This window comes from Prunus persica, chromosome G5 (genome assembly GCF_000346465.2).
Source record: "Prunus persica cultivar Lovell chromosome G5, Prunus_persica_NCBIv2, whole genome shotgun sequence".
NCBI lineage: Eukaryota > Viridiplantae > Streptophyta > Magnoliopsida > Rosales > Rosaceae > Prunus > Prunus persica.
The window spans coordinates 18,241,955-18,259,075 of NC_034013.1; the positions used below are offsets into that span (position 1 = coordinate 18,241,955).

General features: G+C 38.9%; 5 protein-coding genes and 1 non-coding gene across 10 annotated transcripts; 2 read left to right on the top strand and 4 right to left on the bottom strand.

Moving 5' to 3' along the window:
• Window positions 1,646–6,384, bottom strand: LOC18777861 (probable ADP-ribosylation factor GTPase-activating protein AGD15). 3 transcript variants are annotated; one of them, XR_002271683.1, is made up of 9 exons: window positions 6,113–6,384; window positions 5,955–6,013; window positions 5,345–5,435; window positions 4,919–4,973; window positions 4,341–4,431; window positions 4,038–4,239; window positions 3,090–3,270; window positions 2,703–2,799; window positions 1,646–2,083 (listed from the first exon to the last, which is right to left on the bottom strand). XR_002271683.1 is itself a non-coding variant. In XM_020563899.1 (8 exons), coding segments are annotated over exons 1-8 (732 nt in total). In that variant the 5' UTR covers window positions 6,164–6,384; the 3' UTR covers window positions 2,228–2,797. The 3 variants fall into 3 exon arrangements, 1 of the variants encoding a protein (XP_020419488.1); XR_002271684.1 differs by lacking the exons at window positions 5,955–6,013; window positions 6,113–6,384 and adding an exon at window positions 5,745–5,944; XM_020563899.1 differs by lacking the exon at window positions 1,646–2,083 and having other exon boundaries at window positions 2,228–2,799.
• LOC18776379 (sufE-like protein 1, chloroplastic/mitochondrial) lies at window positions 6,752–7,078 on the bottom strand. Its single transcript, XM_020564814.1, has one exon. It carries the CDS (start codon window positions 7,076–7,078, stop codon window positions 6,752–6,754), a length of 327 nt encoding a protein of 108 aa, XP_020420403.1.
• TRNAF-GAA lies at window positions 7,254–7,326 on the bottom strand. The gene has a single exon. It is a non-coding gene; the product is annotated as a tRNA-Phe (tRNA).
• Window positions 7,403–8,458, bottom strand: LOC18775855. Its single transcript, XM_007210683.2, has 2 exons — window positions 8,222–8,458; window positions 7,403–8,107 (listed from the first exon to the last, which is right to left on the bottom strand). Exons 1-2 carry the CDS (start codon window positions 8,322–8,324, stop codon window positions 7,566–7,568), a joined length of 645 nt encoding a protein of 214 aa, XP_007210745.1. The 5' UTR covers window positions 8,325–8,458; the 3' UTR covers window positions 7,403–7,565.
• LOC18777554 (pentatricopeptide repeat-containing protein At2g13600) lies at window positions 9,060–11,130 on the top strand. Its single transcript, XM_007210113.2, has one exon. It carries the CDS (start codon window positions 9,176–9,178, stop codon window positions 10,934–10,936), a length of 1,761 nt encoding a protein of 586 aa, XP_007210175.2. The 5' UTR covers window positions 9,060–9,175; the 3' UTR covers window positions 10,937–11,130.
• On the top strand, window positions 12,655–16,532 carry LOC18776998 (E3 ubiquitin-protein ligase RING1-like). 3 transcript variants are annotated; one of them, XR_002271685.1, is made up of 3 exons: window positions 12,660–14,262; window positions 16,226–16,287; window positions 16,377–16,532. XR_002271685.1 is itself a non-coding variant. In XM_020563901.1 (2 exons), the coding sequence occupies exon 1, from the start codon at window positions 13,117–13,119 to the stop codon at window positions 14,251–14,253; it is 1,137 nt and encodes a 378-aa protein (XP_020419490.1). In that variant the 5' UTR covers window positions 12,655–13,116; the 3' UTR covers window positions 14,254–14,262; window positions 15,326–15,816. The 3 variants fall into 3 exon arrangements, 2 of the variants coding, with proteins under 2 accessions (XP_020419490.1, XP_020419489.1); XM_020563901.1 differs by lacking the exons at window positions 16,226–16,287; window positions 16,377–16,532 and adding an exon at window positions 15,326–15,816 and having other exon boundaries at window positions 12,655–14,262; XM_020563900.1 differs by having other exon boundaries at window positions 12,661–14,262; window positions 16,226–16,532.

A 17,121-nucleotide genomic window follows, 5' to 3' on the forward strand; every position in this document is an offset into this window, starting at 1 on the left:
GTACCAAATACCAAATACCAAATACCAGGAGAGGAGGTCCTGGTCCTCCTCCACAAGATTAAAAAAAAAGCAAGGACAAAACAAAACTCTTTTCTTTGGATGGGTTGGTCCCTTGTACTTTCTTGTACATATACATGTGTACTTATGAAATAACAAATGTCGTGTTGTAGGTCATACTAATTTTACTTTGCCCCTCTGCTAAGTCAAATTAATAGTTTCTTTCTTGGTGCTCACTCACTTCCACACAGTTGGTTCCAAAGACCAACTATATGTATTATGTACCGTGTACGAGGGAAGGGCCACTGGCCAGGCCCTGAATGAATGAATGAATGAATGAATTAGTGTGTCTTGGAATATTGGAGAGAGAAAAGAAAAGAAAAGAAAAGGAAAGATTATCTCGGTTGTTAGTTGTTAATTAGTTTCAAGTTTGAATGGATTATATGTATCATGTATGTATGTATGGATGATGAGCTAAAGCATCGTCAAGCATCATCATCAAGCATCGTCAATCATCTCCATCACAATGAAACATGAGACAGTATTATAATGACTCACTCAACCCATTACCCATGTGCACATGATTTTGTTGGCTTGGCTTGACCACGATTCATTTCTGTCATTCAAAAAGATAATTAATCTATTCTATGGCACAAGAAGAATAAGAAAATGTAACCTTGCCCTACTTCCCCTTTCTTTAAAATACAATCTTTATTCATTTGCTATGTCCTTGTCCTTCATTATATATATGACTACAGAATCGTCGACTTAGCGCATATACAATTCTTCAATAAAAAAGAACTATATATATATATATATATATTAAAATAGCTGATAATTTCATTGTAGATAGAGTATGCCATGCATTGAGCACAGAGAGCATGCATGCATCAGTCCTATTAGTTCGGTTCTTTTCTTTGTGCAAGTCATATGTATCAGAAGAATGAAGATGTGATCAGGAAGGAAGGAGGGAGGAGGGGAGAGAACAGTTGAGATGTCATTTCACTGTTATTGCTTGGAATAATAATAATGTGGGGAAAGTTATTGCTTTGCCTCCATCTTTGGAGGCAAATGGGTCAAGCCTGCCAAACCCGTTCGAATTAGACATTTGTTTTAATTTAACAACAGTTGAGTTGAGTTGTTTATAATTATAAATAAATAGCATACAATTATTGTTTTTCTGACATTCTCTAGTATAAAAATGAACCCAATCCATAAGCGATGAGGCCAAGACAACAAACACTACTTGTTTTAAATATTGTTTAGATGGTTGATTGGTTGGCCAAGCATCTAATTCAAGTATGCGTGTGCGTGTGTGCGTTCTAATTAAGAATTAATAATTAATTAGATGCTTGGCCAAGACAACACACACACACATACTTGGATCTGCAATGAAATGAAAGGTGATTCATTCAGATTTTTTCCCCCAACCTCATTGGATCTGCAAGACAGACGCCTCCTCATTCAGGATCAGGAACATGTGTCGGCAAATTTGACCCTATGATAATTCATACACAATCTAATAATGAGGGCTACCATATTATATGATCCATAAACTAATGAAAGCTACTTCGTACTTCTTCCTTCTCGAGATGATGAAGTTGCTGCAAGTGTTAGGAGAATTCTGTCATGATAAACAACCAAAACAATGCCCAAATTGGTGCTACATTCGTTTACTGCCCAAAAATTTTAAAAAAATCATTCATACTGTTTGCTCTCTATTGATCAGCAAGAAAGGAAAAACATAACATCTCAACTTCTTAAAAACCAAAAAGAAACATGACAGGGAGAAAAATGTAGGAACAACATCATATCTTAGCCACCCGCTCTCCTGTCTTCTTAGTAAGACCTACGAAATCTTGTAAAATCAAATGCTCACTTTTTTTCTTCCTCCTGAATTCTAATATTAATATTACATTCTTTCTCAGGTACTGTACTGATCTGATACTACAGATTCCCTCTGTAATATGCAAACTATGTTTTTTTTTTCAGAGATGATGCCAGGCTTTCAAAATTACCATATCTCAGCACCACAAAGGAGAAGGCTGTGTGGTGTAACACTGTATATCTTGATTGAGATCCAATCCTGTGTTGCCGTGTAGAAAGAAGGAAATATTAATCATTCATACAGGATAGTACTTTTGAAGGTGACATGAGAACAACTAAATTAAGAGGGGTATCGAACTGCACAATATAAATAAAAGCAAAGGCTGTCCTACACAAGCACGAGGGAAGAAGAAGAGACAGGTTCACAGACCCTGCTCTTGTTCCATTGAAGGATTGCCAAACTGGAAGGTATACTATAGGCATCTACAATTATCTCAAATAGAAAGTTTTGACACACAACATTTGCGACATTAAGGTCTAGAGGAAGATGCAGGACATACTTCTCTTTCTCCCATCAAGGTATTGCAATAAACAATGTTTACGGGGATCTTATGAAACAATTTACATGGAATTAATTCCAGTATATAATGCAAAACAAAACCATTGCTCTCAGATGCTACGAACATTAGATGCAAATTTGACATGTGGTGCAAAAGTGCCAGGTAGTTTGGTTGGTAAGTCTTTTGGTATCGGGGAAAGATTTAAAATTAAATCCCTCCTTCTCAACAGGGTTATCTCCTCTGTGGTGTTAGTCCATAGGCCCAAACGGGCCTCCACTGATTAGAAAAGGTTGACTTATAGTACTTAAAATAGCAAACCTTGGTGAAGAGGTATATATCCTGTCAAAACTGTTCGATAGGAATACACACTGCCCACTCCAGTAATTCCATGGGCTTCACTCAAAAATATCTTCTCCTGCAAAAATTGATTTGGATTTGAGAGTTCAGAATGTAGCAAATCTTGAATGATCACAAGGTCAGAGCTGTGTCCAATGCCATGATAAGCTTATGTTTATCCGGCTTTTTTTTTTTTTTTTTTGGGTTGAAAAAGGAAGAAGAAGAGGAACAAGAAAAAGGAAAGATTGCTTCCGCGTCTTTTTCTACTGACCCAGAGTTCAATTTCAGTAGTTTCTTGAGAAACCCAACTAAAAATATTAAATAAATAATAATATTTCTTTTTAAAAAAAGTAGCACCAGTTCTCTTACAATCAAAAGTTTGCCAGCGTGGAGGAGTGGGATAGTCCTGTTTTGCATCAGGGACATAAAGCAAGCTGAACAGATCTGTTGTACCGTTGCTCTTGTTTGAGGCTGTATCACATTCCATCATAGATGGTGGCCCATTTGGCGGAGGTGAAGTAGTAAACTTATGATTCAAATCTAAAGAAATCTGCAACGAACAAAACAAATATTAACCAGTGAACTCCTTAAACTCGGTCAAATGTACCACAAAAAATGACTTATAGCAAAAGGAGCATTACAAACACATTTGAAAAAGCACGTAGAGAAACAAGAAAGATTAGAAGGCATACATCAAATCGCAGAAGCAGATAGGCCCGGGAAAGTAGTGACCTTTCTCTTTTGTTTTATCTTTTTGACACTCAAAATCAGTCATATTATATGTTAATTGCTACGGATAAAGAAATTTTGTGGAAGACAATTTTAAGAGAGGCCTAAGTATGGTATGTTAGGTATATTAAAAAAGGGTAGAGGAAAATCAATATTGTAAAACTTCTTTGTGCTTCACCATCAGACCTAATTTCTCAATCTCATAAACTCCAAAGAAAGCAACCCGCCCAGAAAGAATCTGGACTTTCTTACTCTCAGCTTTAAACCGCCAAGTTCTAAAGCTCCCTCATTGATCCACGAATGAGCATGACCCAACTCAATTAAGGATCAGAAATAAGCATAAAGAAGTCTAATTATAGTGGAATATTCTACAAACACACCAAGTGGTAGAAGCACCGTAATCAATGACATCTACATAACAGGTTTGTTACAAATGCAAAGTACGAAGAAGGAGCAATAAACATTTTTATGTACAAATGCAAAGTACGAAGAAGGAGCAATAAACATTTTTATGTACCTAATAACTACAAACAAATTAATGGTTTTAAGCAATAAAAAATAAAAAACTTAATAAGATACAAAATTTACCCCACGGGATCTTGCCATTGAAGGAGCACTTTGTCCCAGGTGCTTAGAAAGTACTGCTTCTTCAAGAGAATGTCTCCTTGTTTTCTTCGGAACTTCGCTTGTAGCTCCACCTTCTACCAACTTGTTGGAACTGATGCTCATTTCAACTAGTTTAGGAGCCGGTTGTTTTGCATTCTTTGCAACCCACATTTTTCCTTCATACCTAAAAGTTGCTAAGAAAGTTAAGAACAAAAGGAAATAATAAACAACAAATTCTTCAAGTTGCACATGAAAGCTCATAATTAGCTTCATCAAACAACTTACTTGGCACGAATAAACTTTTTGATCTCGCTTCTTTCAAAATGTGCCGGCAATTCTTTTTCCCAATAACTGTTTGCCTTTTCATTACCCACAGCTACGCAAAGATACACAGAAAGTTGATTAGTATGATAATGAATCAGAACATATTAGTCAGTTAGACAAGAGATAAAAACCATCCTGAGCAAAAGCGAATACGGAAGTGATGTTCTCCAACAGCTACTTCAGTCCAATTATTTAGGGGGAAAAAAAGGAAATAGAGGAAAAATATATATTCACTAAGATGAGAGCAATGCATATGCACCAGTTACCGTAGGAATGCCCATGTTTCTGAACCATATAAACAATGATGACAGAAGCTGCCTGCTTGTATGGTTTACCAAATTTGTGTAGTCCTGTCTTACTAAATTGAGAGTGTTTATGCTTGTATAACATGACCATGCATGTATGTGGGGTAGATAGATAGATAGATCATCTATTATAGATGATAATATATATATATATATATATATAGAGAGAGAGAGAGAGAGAGAGAGAGAGAGAGAGAGAGAGAGAAGACGAGAGAAGCTGAATGGTGTTCTTACATTCCATAAAAGCAACCTGTTCTGGCAGCCATGTATCCAAAGTAGTAGACCGTACCTATTTCAAAAACAAACCAGGCTACGCTATCATTAGAACATAGAGCTGCAATTATATGAGACATAATCTATTCAAACAGATTAATGATCAAATAAAGAAAATTACTGAATTTTGGTAAACCAACAGGTCAGTAGCCAGAACATATAAATAGCTTATAGTACATTCAGGCTATGCCAGTAACCAAACATAATTTTACATTCACATGACTATAATAATGAAGAGTGAAGCCATTCCCAGATAACTTCTCATTAGTACCAATCCAATTGAATTTTAAAAGCCAGAGAAGGAAAGAATAAAAACAAGAAAATTTTACTGACTAAAAAAGGATATGAAATAGAGGAAATAGAAAAATGATAGGTAGGCAAATAAACCTTTGAAATATGCACTCCAAGACTACGATGAATTCCTGAACATTGCATGCAAATAAATATTCCCAGGTTCACACTTGCCCATCGTGGGGCTCTGAAAGAAAAATATTGCAGCACAAAAATTTCATTAATATCCATATCAGATTGCCACCAGGCTTGGGAAAACAAATCTAAAACTGAAATTGAAGAGTTTTAGCAGTTAGTTTAAAAAGCTTTAACACTTAAAAGAACCTTCCCAAACCTAAGGAAACAGATTTTGGGATAAATAATTGAGGGTCCAAGATGAGTAACTCTAACTCAAAGGATTCTGAATTTCAAGATTGTGTGTTATACAAAATTATTCTACTTGTGCACGCATACTTGTTTTCCTAAATGAGACCTCAGTCAAAGAGATGATGACTACCTACAAACTAAATGAACAGGAACATGAACATGGTTGTGTACACAACAAGAAAGAGAGAGAAATTCGAAGATATGAGTCTGAAGCATCATCAAGAAATGGCCATCAAATAATCGGATTTTAACCAAAGACTATGAAATGTAGCAAATTAAAGTACTTTAAGACAGAAGAAAAAAACACATTAAAGAAGGAAATGAATTGCGAAATGTGTACTTGCTCCGACAATCAGCACATTCCCTGTTTTGCGGCAGCTTAAGAAGACCTTCTAAAATCTGGACGCACATGTAACAACACAGCAGACAGAATAATTGCAATTGTAATAGATGAATGTCAAATAATAAAAAAAGTTGAAACAGAAAAAGAAAGGAGACCTTGGAGTGTTTGGCGTTGAGCTCCTTGGAAACGGAGGCTTTGTCATTCATTGTTGATTGCGGGCGTGCCTCCCTTCGTTACTGTGTTGGTTTGGTTGATATGGAACCTGAAACAACAACAACACAATAACACATAGACAACAGAAGCAACGCGGAGAGAGAGAGAGAGAGAGAGAGAGAGAGAGGCAAGCAGACAGACAGACAGACAGACAGACATACAGACAGATTGAGTCTTGAATGAAGGTAGAGGCTCAACAAATTCCAAGGGGAAACGGTTGGCATTCCTTAAAACACGCCACAGTCAGTGTTACTTCAATTTTCCATTTTCCTTCCAACTATACTATATATATACTCATTCTATTCTATAAATCTATTTGAGTTTTGAATTTTGACTGACCATCTCTCACCTCAAAAAGCAAGCATTATGCCCTGCTACACATTCAACAACAGAATCCAGATGACAAATTTATAGTTGTAAAATTATAACGCATATTTCTGAAAGAGATTGGTATTTCAATTTCAAAGTTGGACTCAGTAAAAATGCATACATCATCTGATAAATCGATTCATAAAAGATAGAACGAGAAACCCTCATAAAAAGTGACAAGGAAGGAAATAGCAGGTGGAAATTGGAATGGCTTATTTGGGGCCAATCTCTTGGGGAGTCTTGGCCACAATAGACAGCGCATGGAGACCAGACTGGAGCTCGTCGGCTAAGGCGTCGTACACCATGCGGTGTCGTTTCACCAGGCTCTGCCCCTCGAATTTTGGGGACACGACCTTGAGGTTGAAGTGCGTTTCGCCATCCTTGTTGTTAGCGTTGGCCCTCATGGCGGCGTGGCCTGCGTGCTGATGCGACACGTCTTCTATCTCCAAAACGCTCGCTTCCAACGCCGTCTGCAATTTCGTCCTCATTCTGCTCGCTCGAGACAGCTGCAAAACCTTCGCTCCTCCTCTTGAACCCATTTTTCTTTTTCTTTTTTCCTTTCTTCCTTTCTTCCCTATACTCCCTCACTCCAGCTGCAGCACAAACACAATACTCACACACTGTGCATTCACTTAATAATTCTTTTAGAGATATATAAAATATGGAAGAAAATAAAAACAAAGAATAAAAAATGGAAGGGAAAAAACAAAAGTATGCGGTGAGCGTGGATCGAACACGCGACCTTCAGATCTTCAGTCTGACGCTCTCCCAACTGAGCTATCCCCGCAATTGTTGACACTTATTGAATGATATAATTATTTATCTCTAACATTACAGCATGTACAAGTCAATATATTCATATATACGAATCATACACCCGTAATTTCAAATTCAAAGGGGCATGTTTATTAGTTAATTAAAAGCTGGACGGAGCTAGGTACCGTAATTAAATGACATATATAATATACATAAGTGTAAGTGTTACATGATGATCATGAGTTTGAATCTAGTTTTGGAAACAAATTACTAATAGGAATAGGAATATGGGTGTCCGTGTTTGTAATATTTGACAACATATGCCCCGAAACCAAAAGCGACCACCACCACCGCCACCGCCACCGCCACCCCAAGCTTGAGCGCAACATCTTTTCCCACTAATTTGGATCTTGAAAGTAAAGCAGTACTGGTACCACAAGAAGAAGTCCTTTGGCCTTTACATCCATTGTTATTATTATTATTGTAATCACTTATTTGGTCTTTAATTGTGGTTTTGTCTTGTTGAAGATGATCGGCTGGTACCACTTGTTTTTCCTTTTGAGTACTAGGAGTAGTGTTCTTGGGAGGAGGATTGGAAATGTGGACGTTGGAAACTTTCTGAGGCATCGTAACTGTAAGAACTCCTCCCGCAAGCTTGGCACGAACTTCATTTGGATCGCAATTCTTGTCTGCAAGTTTGATTTCTTTGTGGAAGCGGCTCCATGTGTTCATGAGATTCAGGGGACGTTCTCCATGGATTGTAAGAATCCCCACATTATTGGTTTGGACCTTGAGGTGTTCCTTTCTGAAACCTGATATGACAGACACACACACACATCATCATCCATTATCACTACATTAATTCATTATATATAAACCCAATACAAAATCTAATTTACTAGCTAGTACAAATTACAAATACATACCAGCTGGAAGATGGATCTCAACCGTGTCGGGCTTATTCCATTTGCAGTAGGGTTCAAAGTCTTCATAAATACGTTGGGGTTCAGCTCCGGCGTTGTTTTCCATGGTAATATCTGGACTTTAAAACACAAGAATTGATGTCTAGATAGAGAAATATTAATTCTTGATACTAAGGAAGATCTATTCTAAGGCATGTCTCTATGTCTCTATTTATACTCCCTATCTTTTTTTAGGGAATGAATGAATACAAAGGCACCAAGCTAACCATATAGCTAGCTGATATTAGAGGTTTCTTATGGTTGTCCTTTTAAGGGAGAAAGAGAATCATTCTTTTTTTATTTCCTAAGGTTTCTGGATTGCTTCTTCATTTCAAGAATATTATTCAGGGAAGGGAACTCTTTCTTCAGAGTCCATGTTCATCTCCTCGCTTGCAAGGGTACTGCTACTTACTGTCTTCTTTCATATGCAATACATTTTTACCTTCATCTTTTGGCAACATGCACATGTAGTTGCGTGTCGGAAATGTTATGTAGCTATAAAGAACAATTAAAAGTAAAAATACTCGTCTATCCTAATGGAAAAGGGAATTCCCACTGCTATGGCATCATAGTTGTGTGTGTGTGAGAAATCATCATCCTCTCTAATTTAGACTATAACTTGTACTCTACTTTAAAAAAATGTAAAAATACCCTTGTGTTGGATGTGAAGTGGATTATGAGTTGTACGATTATTGATCAAGCCAATGTGACCGCTTCATTGCAACCGAGTTCAAACGCCCCCTATAAATTTAGACAATAAATATTAATCTTATAATATTTTTATGTAACAAAGTAACAAGTTTTCTTTTGTTGCTAAAATCCGGTGTCAAAGGTTGGACTAGGGCTAGAAGCAGTAGAAATGATAGACCATGTCTGTAAATCATCACGTTAGACAAAAAATTTAAATTAAGTAGGTAGATGCTCCGCCCGCGCCCAGGTAGTCGTGCTCTTTTTGGAGACACATTTACGCTTGCGGCATCAAAATCCACTCACATCTTGCCCACAGAGGAAGAGACTTACTCCCAATTGTTGCGTACATGTGGCCAAACCTCTAACTTACCCCATGGCAAAGCAATTCATGCAAAACTCGTCAAGGGCTCTCTGCCCTTTTCGCCTTTTCTTCAAAATCATTTACTCAACATGTATGCTAAATGCGGCGATCTTAGCAATGGTCTCCAACTGTTTGATGAAATGCCTCACAAGAATGTTGTGTCGTGGTCTGCGGTTATTACTGGCTTTGTCCAACATGGCTGTCCTAAAGAAGCCCTATCTTTGTTTGGTCGTATGCACCAGGATGGCACGACCAAGCCCAATGAGTTTACCTTGGTTAGCGCGCTCCACGCATGTTCCTTGTATGGCAATCTGACTCAAGCTTACCAAGTTTACGCATTCATAGTTCGCCTAGGATTCCAGTGGAATGCTTTCCTGATGAATGCATTCTTGACTGTTTTAGTAAGACAGGGGGAATTAACAGAGGCTTTGGAAGTGTTTGAGAATTGCCCCAATAAAGATATTGTGTCTTGGAATGCTATCATGGCTGGCTACTTGCAGTGTTCTTATTTGGAAATACCAAACTTCTGGTGTCGTATGAATCGCGAGGGAGTGAAACCCGACGGCTACACATTTTCGAGTGTTCTCACTGGGTTGGCTGCTCTCACTGATATTAAAATGGGTGTCCAGGTTCATGCACAGCTTGTCAGGTGTGGTCATGGGGCTGAGATGTGTGTGGGGAACTCTTTGGCTGATATGTACATTAAAAATCACAAGTTAGTGGATGGCTTCAAAGCCTTTGATGAGATGCCTTCAAAAGATGTGTGTTCATGGACCCAAATGGCTGCCGGGTGCCTACAATGTGGGGAACCAAGCAAAACGCTTGAGGTTATTGCTCAAATGAAGAAAGTGGGTATAAAGCCAAACAAGTTCACGCTTGCAACTGCCCTGAATGCCTGTGCCAATTTGGCTTCCTTGGATGACGGGAAGAAATTCCATGGCTTGAGAATTAAACTCGAAACTAGTACTGATGTTGATGTGTGTGTGGATAACGCTCTGCTAGACATGTATGCAAAATGTGGATGCATGGAGGGTGCATGGTGTGTTTTTCAGTCAATGAAGGATCGTTCTGTGGTGTCATGGACCACAATGATCATGGGGTGCGCACAAAATGGGCAAGCTAGAGAAGCTCTTGACATTTTTGATAAGATGAGGCTGGAGGAAGGTGTTGAGCCAAATTACATCACCTTCATATGCCTGCTTTATGCATGTAGCCAAGGAGGGTTTATTCATGAAGGATGGAAGTATTTTGCCTCCATGACTCATAACCATGGAATCGCCCCCGGAGAAGACCATTATGCATGCATGGTGAATCTTCTAGGCCGAGCTGGACTTATAAAGGAAGCTGAGCGATTAATCTTGAACATGCCCTTTAAACCAGGTGTTCTGGTTTGGCAAACTTTGCTTGGTGCTTGTCAGGTTCATGGCGATACAGAAACTGGAAAGCGTGCAGCAGAGCATGCATTAGATATAAACAGAACAGACCCATCAACGTATGTATTACTGTCAAACATGTTTGCTGGTTTGAGCAACTGGGACAGTGCTGGGATGCTGAGGAAACTAATGGAGTCTAGGGATGTAAAGAAATTGCCTGGATCCAGTTGGATTGAAATTGAAAAAGGCCACTGACCAACTCTAGCCCTCAAAAGATTTGCTTGAAATGCAATGGAGTGACGGGGGACCAACTTTTTTCTCAATCTACTGTGAGATCGAGTAATGAACCAACTCTAGCCCTCAAAAGATTTGCTTGAAATGAAATGGAGTGACTACTGTGAGATCGAGTAATGAACTATATTGTCTTTAAAGACTCTTCTTTCTTTGTATTTGATTTCTTTCTTGGCGGTAAGCCACGTAGTCATATGATCTGTGATCGCGATTCTGGCAAAATTTGATTTCATTCCTTATTCAAACTCAAGCACTCGTCTTCACGGATCAGAGCCTCTTTGAGCCTTTCCTTGCAACTTAATCGGTCCCCATATTCATCAGTTTTCAAGCCCAGTAAGGCAAAGAAATAGTAAAAACTATAAAAAGTAGACCCTCCATACGTTCAACACTATATGGAATTCATCCACGGCCATTAAGGATTTCCTCATTATAATTTTGAGTATCCAATTAAAGGAAGATTGCAGTTCCAACATATTTTTTTGTTCTTGAGAGATGTTAACTGAAATCTATTTCAGGATTTTTGTGAAAACTTTGGTAGAGTTTCATAATTATGAGTGGGCATCAAACCAACCAAACTGTTCAAATCGACTCCAATATGACAAGTTTGGTTCGGTTTCAACACCAAATAAGTATAATTTTACACTGAACTGAATTGATCGTGATGAGTTTGGTTTTATTTGATTTAGCCTATATGAAATTCATCTATGCCAAATCAAACCACTTATGCTAATTTTATTAATTTTTTGCACTAGACATTTTCTTATTGGTTATTACCACTAGCCTTTCCACACTTACGAGAGGCTTTTTAAAAAATTTTAAATTTATTTTAGCTATACTATTATGTTTCATTATAGACATTGATATATCAACCTTTAAAGTAATGAGAGATTTAGAAATTATAATGATGGATGCAATGTTCGCTTTATATGTGTTCCAAAAATTATCCAGATTGTCAGGTTGATGATTTTGGCTCCATAAGATTATACGTAAGAAAATTTTGATGTGTTTGTTTCAATTTTCAAGTGTAGAATTGTTGTGTTTCATTTTGCATGACTATTAAATTTGAAAAGTGTGTAAATACAAGTTCTAAAAAATGAAACAATAAAAGTAATTATAGCTTTATATTGTCATTAAGCTAAATCACTATAGAAAAAAAAAAAAAAAGGGTTGAGCTTAGGCTTAAATCCCCTAAACCCTTAATAATTAATTAGTTTTATCATAATTATAGATGAAACTAGCCCAAACATGATCATGCCCTCTTTTTTTAGAACAAATGATAATTCATTAATCAAGCATCAGAACATAAGAGTGGGCATGTAAGAGCACTTCCGGTGGTAGTGCTAGCCTGGGCAAAAGGCCCCTTAGGTTCCCAAAATCCATTCCAACAATGAAATCTAGTCCCGGAAAATGGGGGCTCCACTAAGACTGGACAGGCCCCAAGACAAAAACAATTCGAGTTGTTGCATGAGGATTGTGACCTTAGTGAAAAAATAATTTAAAAAAGTTATCAAAAAATACATAATATTTTTTAATACGTACCTAGCAATTTTTTAATTATTAATTTCATACATATAAATAAAATTAATCCCATGTAAATAGTAATTATCCTTGAGTTACCATGGCAATGAGTGGAAAAGCAACAAAAACATTGCAAAGGTATATACTATTCATGTGGACAGTAACCGTCTTTACTTGCCGTTGCCCTTTAACATGACAAATGGGTAAAAGTACTCTAAAACTAAAAAGAAATAAATTACATGCAATATTCAAAAAGAAAGAAGAAAAAAGAAAAAGGAAAATTGCCGTTGTTTGTGGATAGATAGGGAAAAGTGGGAAAAAAGAATTTGTAACTTAAAAACCATATAGGACGTGAATAAATTTGTGTCATATTAGGACTGTGAGTCCGCTCCTAGTCACCCTCATCCGTCGTATACTCGTATATCGGCGTGCACTCGCGAACAACGCCTAAACACTCACCATTCATCCATTTATTATTTATTTCAACTTTCCACAATCTCTCTCTCTCTCTCTCTAAAATCCCTCCCTCCCTCCTTCAGTTTCAGGTCTTCCTCGTTTCGTCCTCCGTATAAACCGCTCGCTTATCCTCTCTGTCGAAACTCTCTTTCTTTCTCAATCAAAGCGACATGTCGTCCTCGGGCGGCAACTCCGGCAGTGTTGGTGGCCCGATCGCTCCTCCTCAGCTTTACTTTTGCCACCAGTGCGATCGTACGGTTTCCCTCAACCCTCCACCTACCTCCGATCTCGTTTGCCCTATTTGCAGCGGTGGTTTCGTCGAAGAGATGGAAGCCTCTAACCCTAACCCTTTCCCCCCCAATCCCTTCTTCTCCGTCCCCTCCTCCGACGCTCCTCCCTTCGCCTCCAGCGGCTTTCCCCTCCTCTTCTCCGCCCCCGGCCCTGGAAATTTCTCCGACGATCTCTCTGCCCTCTTCGGCGGCGCACCCGCACGCTCCTCGCCGTTTCAGGACCCCGACGCCTTCAACCCCTTTGTGTTCCTTCAAAACTATTTGCAAACCCTAAGAGCAAATGGTGCCAATGTCCAGTTCGTGATCGATAACAACCCCGGCGCCGGGGGGGACCCTGCAGGTTTTCGCGTCCCCCCCAATCTTAATCTCGGCGACTACTTCTTCGGCCCGGGCCTCGAGCAATTAATCCAGCAGCTCGCGGAGAACGACCCAAACCGGTACGGCACGCCGCCCGCTTCGAAATCCGCGGTGGAGGGCTTGCCGGTTGTGAAAATCTCAAAGGAGTTGTTGGATTCCGATTCGTCCCAGTGCGCTGTGTGTAAGGACTTGTTCGAGCTCGGCGAGGAGGCCAAGCAGATGCCCTGTAAGCACATATACCATTCGGATTGCATTCTGCCTTGGCTGGAATTGCACAACTCATGTCCTGTTTGTCGCTACGAGTTGCCCACCGATGATACTGATTACGAGCAGAGGCTTAGCGGGGCCTCCGCCAATGCCAATCGAGCTAATCAATCTGCGGCGGCTGGCGGGGTCAATATTTTTGCCGGAGTTGGTGGTGGTGGAAGTGGGAGTGGGATTGGGATTGGGATTGGTGCGCCATCTCTAGACAATCAGAGTCCAACTCCCCGAACGGTGGAGCGGAGATTTACCATCTCCTTGCCACGCCTTTTCAGGGTATTTGGTGGTTCTGCTGAGACTAGTAATAGTGGGAGTGGAAACAATGATGAGTCGAACTCGGGGAATAGGGGAGGTCATAACTCTGGATCGGAGGAGCCTAGGCATGAAGATCTCGATTAAACACAATTGGTATTGCACTTGTTACCATACACATTCATTTTTGTCTTCCATTGTGTTTCTGTTGTATGTCATTCAAAGAGGATCATCATTTACTCTTTTCATGCTTGCATCAGTAGTTTAACTGATACATACTGGGAATTTTTCTTAAATTGCGCTTCATGTGAAATGCTTGACTAATATTGACAAATATACTTGTATCTGTACTTGAATTTTTATGTTGACTACTTAAGAGTTAGGCCTTTCATGTGGCAAATTTGCAACTCTATTTTACCTTAGTGACATTGTTTTGCTTGAGTTATCTGTAGATGTTCCTTCAAAAAAAGTTAAATGTAGCTGATTAATGGGGGAAGAATGACATATGATGGTCTTTAAAGGTTTGGTGAAAGGAAAAGCTATTATACGGAGTGGGGGCATATTTGTTCCAAAAGCAGGAAGTTATTGCAACAACATGCAACCAACCAATGATATGACATAAAATACATGTACCTAAAAATTGTTTCTGAATTACCATGAGATAAAAGTTGTATGTACTGTGTAGTAAAAAGACAAAGAAGTACAGTAGAGCTCCTTTCATGTTAAACTCCCAACAAACACCCACAATAATATATTAGCCCTCTTTGAACTAGTAAACGTCAATTAAATAATGCATACAGAAGAATTCTAGAAATCATACCATAGTCTATCAGTGGTAACACACAGAAATGCCACTGCACCGACTGTTACACGGAATTATTGATATTCTCGATATGTATCATATCTGCCATCTTGCAATGTGGGTATGAATCATCCGTATCTTATGAGACAGTTGTAGGAGGTGACTTTCATGACATTTGTAGGATATTGTATGATATCCTAGACAGTAAGATACTTATTTTTAGGAGAGAGATCTACAAGGTGCATAGATTACTAGTTCCATGACAGACTAGGTTTTATTATGTCCCAAGGCATTATTGATCATCCTCTGCTACAGGAGGTTTATGTGGTCTAAACTCTTCGAATAATCCTTAATCTTTGTAGGATTGATCGTGCCCCGTATCTAGTGACTGGGATGTTCTTTTGTTGTGTTGCTCAGGTGTCCCCTGCCCAGGGCAGTCGTAAATCACATCCTGATAATGTTTGACTAGGGGATCAGCAGTTATCATAGTCCCTTCAGAATTGAGAATATGTGGCTTATCGTTCCTGATTTCTATGACAAAATCAAGTTGGGTGTCAGGGTTATGTGGTAGAGGTTGTTCCTAGTTTTTGCTTTTATTGGAAGTCCAGTTTGAAGCTAAATCTCAAAAAGTCGAGAGGGATGAGGTTGGACGTATAGTTATGACTTATGATAATTAGATACATTGACTATTGGAATCATTTGATGCATCAGATTCTTGATAGGAGCATACTTGTTGCTGTCAAAATCAGCTGAACTTGTGTGCTGATGAGATTTTGTAAGGTGTTCCATTTTAAAGAGTTGGACCACGGAATGTTTGTTTTTTGTTTCATCCGAATCAAGGATCATTAATGACTGCATTATGTGAGTCCAGCATAGAAAGCATATTTTGGTTCTCTTTCGCTTTTTAACCGTCTTGTTTGTGTGTGCGGTCTTGTGTACTATGAGTATGTCTGAATGACTTAAGGTTTTTTAGCGCAAGCCATACATAACAAAGTTCTTTTGTTCTACTTTATTAAAACTTGAGGAATCAATATGGAGCCCTGGTTGGATCATTTCGACTGAATATTTTACTATATTTGCAGCAATTTATGCATATAATTCGTTTAATTTATCATGTATAAGTGTTTTACATGCAGTAGGTGATTTAGTTACTCTAAGTTGTAAGACATTTTGTGTGTGTTTTTTTTCCTTCTGGCTTGATATGTGTTGAGTGCAGTTTTGCCTGGCTTTTTACCTCTCTCTCTCTCTCTCTCTCTCTCTCATGTTATAGTTTTATGAAGATTTCAATTAAAAGGTAATATTCTGTCTTTTTGGTAGGTGCAATGAGCAGCATGGATCTGCAACCATTGTTGAACAAAGAAAGATCTTATACATTAACAGTTAGTGACAGTTGCTTTTTAAATATTTTGCCCTGATAATCATAGGTAAAATGCTATTGTTAATGTTGTTGTTGCGAATTCTTTTATAGGTTCATCATCATTTTGTGCGAATTTGATGTGCATTATCAGCGTTGTGTTGTGTCCTGTAAAAAATTTCCATTTGGGTACCATGGTAATTTTTGGATGTCGTCTGTAATACATGGTCTTGTTTCTTCTTCTACTACAAGGGGGCTTATTTGAGTTGAGAGGTGTCGTCAAGTGCTGTATCTATTTTCTTTCTTTTCATTCTCCATTTTGCGGACATGACATGCACATGCCGACCCTTTTAAAAAGAGGCATTGCTTGCTGCAAACATCCTTCTTGTGGTGGTGATGATGCATTATGCATAAACATAATAATACGCATAAATAAATAAATACTGCTCTGCTCGCTGGGGCCTTTTCTTTTCCATCTTTTATCTAGGTTTCCTTGTTCCTTGCACCCTCTCCCTCTCCTTCCTTAAAAAAGCATTACCAAAGGAAACAATGAGCCATTCGACAAAAAACAAGAAAAGGGAAACAGAGCCAAAGAGGATTTGACTGACGGTCACCGCATTCTTGTTTTTTTCTCCTCGGCCACTCGAATTAGAGGAGGAGAGGATTGCAATTTGTTGCCATACGTTTCGTTTAGAGCAGCTCCAGCGAGGGAGCCCAGCCCGAGGCGAGGGCAGGAAAAAAAAAAAAAGTCGCTCCAGCGTACAGCCCAGGCCCGGGGGTGGTGTGGGACCCACCAACTCGGGCCAGCCCGAAGGCGAGACCAGCCCGAGGTCCAACTCGCGTGTTGCTGACGTCAGCC

What these genes read in the sequence shown, in the direction of transcription:
- LOC18777861 (XM_020563899.1), bottom strand. Translation starts at nt 6,163, where the DNA reads ATGAATGACAAAGCCTCCGTTTCCAAGGAGCTCAACGCCAAACACTCC. An exon ending in AAAAAGTTTATTCGTGCCAA is followed by an intron (nt 4,240 to 4,340) that starts GTAAGTTGTTTG and finishes AGCAACTTTTAG; the next exon opens with GTATGAAGGAAAAATGTGGG. An exon ending in CAATGGCAAGATCCCGTGGG is followed by an intron (nt 3,271 to 4,037) that starts GTAAATTTTGTA and finishes TGTTCGTTGCAG; the next exon opens with ATTTCTTTAGATTTGAATCA.
- LOC18776379 (XM_020564814.1), bottom strand. Translation starts at nt 7,078, where the DNA reads ATGGGTTCAAGAGGAGGAGCGAAGGTTTTGCAGCTGTCTCGAGCGAGC.
- LOC18775855 (XM_007210683.2), bottom strand. Translation starts at nt 8,324, where the DNA reads ATGGAAAACAACGCCGGAGCTGAACCCCAACGTATTTATGAAGACTTT. An exon ending in TGAGATCCATCTTCCAGCTG is followed by an intron (nt 8,108 to 8,221) that starts GTATGTATTTGT and finishes CTGTCATATCAG; the next exon opens with GTTTCAGAAAGGAACACCTC.
- LOC18777554 (XM_007210113.2), top strand. Translation starts at nt 9,176, where the DNA reads ATGCTCCGCCCGCGCCCAGGTAGTCGTGCTCTTTTTGGAGACACATTT.
- LOC18776998 (XM_020563901.1), top strand. Translation starts at nt 13,117, where the DNA reads ATGTCGTCCTCGGGCGGCAACTCCGGCAGTGTTGGTGGCCCGATCGCT.